The sequence below is a fragment of the Formica exsecta genome, unplaced genomic scaffold (genome assembly GCF_003651465.1).
Source record: "Formica exsecta isolate Colony F162 unplaced genomic scaffold, ASM365146v1 scaffold558, whole genome shotgun sequence".
NCBI lineage: Eukaryota > Metazoa > Arthropoda > Insecta > Hymenoptera > Formicidae > Formica > Formica exsecta.
Genome location: NW_021852829.1, coordinates 229085 through 232795, shown reverse-complemented (window position 1 = coordinate 232795; position 3711 = coordinate 229085). Strand labels below are relative to the sequence as shown.

The 3711-nt window shown below is 38.5% G+C and overlaps 1 protein-coding gene across 8 annotated transcripts in view; it reads left to right on the top strand.

Annotated features, from left to right (window-relative positions):
• The window catches only part of LOC115242053 (serine/threonine-protein kinase Doa), a 27720-nt gene that overhangs the window by 1516 nt on the left and 22493 nt on the right, over positions 1-3711 (top strand). The window contains exons 1-2 of one of the 8 annotated variants that reach the window (XM_029818072.1): positions 321-466; positions 3527-3657. The exons of 4 other annotated variants lie outside the window; for them this stretch is intronic. In XM_029818072.1, the coding sequence (XP_029673932.1) occupies positions 451-466; positions 3527-3657 (147 nt within the window). In that variant the 5' untranslated portion in view covers positions 321-450. Of the gene's footprint in view, positions 1-320; positions 467-2281; positions 2670-3526; positions 3658-3711 lie in introns of those variants that run through there. 3 more of the 8 variants (XM_029818073.1, XM_029818070.1, XM_029818074.1) reach the window with 3 other exon arrangements.

The window sequence follows — 3711 nt, the reverse complement described above, 5'->3', positions numbered from 1 at the left end:
AATAAATTAATAAATTAAAAAATTACAATCTACGTCTCTTTTTTTTTGCGAAATTATAATAATGTAATCCAATTATAAAAGCTCCATCAACATTATGCGTCTACTTTGGAGAAATGTTTTTCTGTATATTTTTTCGCTATCTAATCTTACACAGTAATTCATGATACCTTATATTGACCGTTGTTGGCTAATACATGTTGGAAATTGATAACAATACAATTCTCTCGTCCAATCAACACTCGCGATGTGGTGCCACCTACGTGGGTCACTTTGTCAGTCATCAGTCTGGCTTACATATTTTCGTGTGTGTGTTTCGCTAAATATCGTATATTTACATGCTCATTTCGACAAATATCGCCAGTCCATTGCGATTCTACTGCTAATATATATTATGATTTGGCGTACGATAGAACATCTGTTGAGGGAAGGCATTACATGGATAGCTAAGAAATGCATTTGGAAACAGGTACGCCAGATCTTTTTATAATTGATATAAAATGTTATTTAGTCGAGTGTAACACACATATATTGTTTCCTCGACACCATTTATAGAAATGATTTCGCGCAAAGGACAAAAGAATCAATTATTTTGAAAAGTTTTACATGAAACGAATGGAACGTGTATGCCTTTATAAATATGTATATGTACACGTGTCTCTGTATGTAAAATACTTTTTAAACTTTCGAGTATTAATTCCTAATCACGCCTCGCGTATCATACTTTACCCATACAGCACAGATCATTGCAATTATATTGCAGCAACATTGCAATGTTGCTGCAATATAATTGCAATGATCTGTGCTGTATGGGTATCGTTGTAATTAACTCGTTATCTCTGCAGTAGACAACACATAAATATATTATATAATTATATAATATATTTATGTGTTGTCTACTGCAGAGATAACGAGTTAATTACAACGATACCCATACAGCACAGATCATTGCAATTATATTGCAGCAACATTGCAATGTTGCTGCAATATAATTGCAATGATCTGTGCTGTATGGGTATCGTTGTAATTAACTCGTTATCTCTGCAGTAGACAACACATAAATATATTATATAATTATATAATATATTTATGTGTTGTCTACTGCAGAGATAACGAGTTAATTACAACGATACCCATACAGCACAGATCATTGCAATTATATTGCAGCAACATTGCAATGTTGCTGCAATATAATTGCAATGATCTGTGCTGTATGGGTATCGTTGTAATTAACTCGTTATCTCTGCAGTAGACAACACATAAATATATTATATAATTATATAATATATTTATGTGTTGTCTACTGCAGAGATAACGAGTTAATTACAACGATACCCATACAGCACAGATCATTGCAATTATATTGCAGCAACATTGCAATGTTGCTGCAATATAATTGCAATGATCTGTGCTGTATGGGTATCGTTGTAATTAACTCGTTATCTCTGCAGTAGACAACACATAAATATATTATATAATTATATAAACTTAAGCTTTTGAATTAAATTATATACGGCTTTATCACGAATGCGTTTCAAAGGTGCCTGAATTTTTCTAATAATTATCAAAAAAAATTTGAAGTGTATAGCTTATATCTATGCATATATAGATAGAAGTAATATAAAAATTAAAGTCGCATTTATTAATCATCAACAATGCTTCAATGAAACAACATCGAAAAATATGGAGATCAATGTGTATGATAAAATACTATATCTGATAACATAATGTATCAAATCAATCAAAATAATTTATTATATTAATATAATATAGTATATAGGTGGAGTTTATTACATATAGATAATATTTCGGCTGTGTTCGGGGAGCACGCCTACGCGCTAAAAGCGTCATTCTATCTTTGTTATTTACTGAAGTTGAACAAGGACAGAGCACGCTCATAGTACTAAAAGCGCGTTTTCCGAACACATCCTTCTCATATCAATCGAAATTTCCCTAGTATTTTGAAGTACCACGTTGAGTTCGTGTGCACTCGTCTCGCTTCGTGCATTATCGGCCATTCCCAGGGGCGACTCATCCGCATGAACGATAATGATTAAAATATTAAATATAGAGAAAAAGTTATGAAGAAAAATTAAAAATTCTTAGCATATTTCGATATCAGCGTATTCAAGTATTCCAATATACTTAATTTATTTTTTACTTTTTTGTATTTATTTTTACTTAATTTATACTAATTAACAATATTTATTATATTTAATCTTTAAAGTATACTAGTATATATTAAGATATGTATATACTTGATTATTAATATATTTCGTGTTTTTCATAAACAAATTTTCTTCAGAAATTATATTCTTACGTTCTAATTTTACTAGTTTGGCGTTGTGAATTATTTATTTAGTAACACGCGTGAAATTTGTGGGAAGTACCGCGTTATCATAAATGAACGATTATTGATATTTATTGAATTTAGTCAATATGCGCAATACTGTATATAAGGACCAGTAGAGGGCCACGTGTAGACACGTCCCTGGCTTGCCGAGGGTCGCCGAAGTCAAGCCGAAGAGACCTCGAGCCAATCGCATTGATCCAAAGTCCCAAGTCCCACGTCGTTGTCGCAACACTGTTGTACGTCGCGCACAGTCGTGCTCTCGGGCATTTTCGTGGGTTCAATTTTGGGGACCAAGCGAGCCTATTCTGCCTCTAACGACGTAAGTCCGTAAACTCCACACTGTTAATCCGCATCAGTTCATTACATAACGTGGGTAACAAATCCATCCATCGCGCGATATCCGGACTAGGATCTGTGCGTGGTTGCTGTGCATTCGTTTCCTCTATTTGCTGCACCTCTCTGTAATTCCAAGATGGCCGCCGATAGAGAGGCTTCGAAAGGCCCCTTATGGTGAATTCTCTGCGCCCTAACACTCGCAAATCCTCGCACGCTTTCCCCTGCTTGCTCGATCCCGTTGAAAGGGAGATCGATTCGTTCTAGCGATACCCTTCGACGGGAAGCGGGGGCCTCTCGACGGCCTCTCCAAGTAGTCGTCGTCGTTCCTCGTGGAACACGTCGACGTGCCGTCATCGATCCCAAAGACGACGAGGTCGCATTCCACGCCGAGGTGCTAACCCAATTTTCACGCCATACGGTCTGGTATCATACATCCCCGAGCATCGTGTCATCATCTCATCACGCGAGCGTCTCTTCCGCGCCAACTTCCGATCGCGTTCGCCCGAGCATTTTGGCGGGCTCGTCTGAATATCGGCGAATATAACGCGCGTCTCGATCAACGTGACACGGCATGACACGGCGTGACACGCAACGCCAAACGTGCACCCGTATCCTAGAGTTTTAGAGAAAAACGCCGTCCTTTTTTTTTTTTTTCTCGTCACGTTCTCGCGTTTTTAAAGAGAATATCTCGCGTAGACGTTTTCGTCCCTTGCCCCCTCTCCCTTAACCCTCCCTTCCTCCCTCCCTCCCACCCCTCGCGCGCGCGCGTAGAGTGGGCTGCGATCTGTACGGTGGTGTCTCCATGACGCTTTCACGAATGCGACTGCCCACGTTTTGCAGAATTTTATGAGCCGATGTCCACGTCGTTGTCGAAAAACAGTGTCGTACCGCAAGCATCATCCTCACGCTCCTGGATATCGTCCGTCTTCGATTTCATTTGGGATCAAGTGAGCCTGTTTCGCCTTCCTAAAGTAAGTACACGCTCTCGTATGCGGGCTCCGTTAAAATTCCTCGCTCTTGGGGGG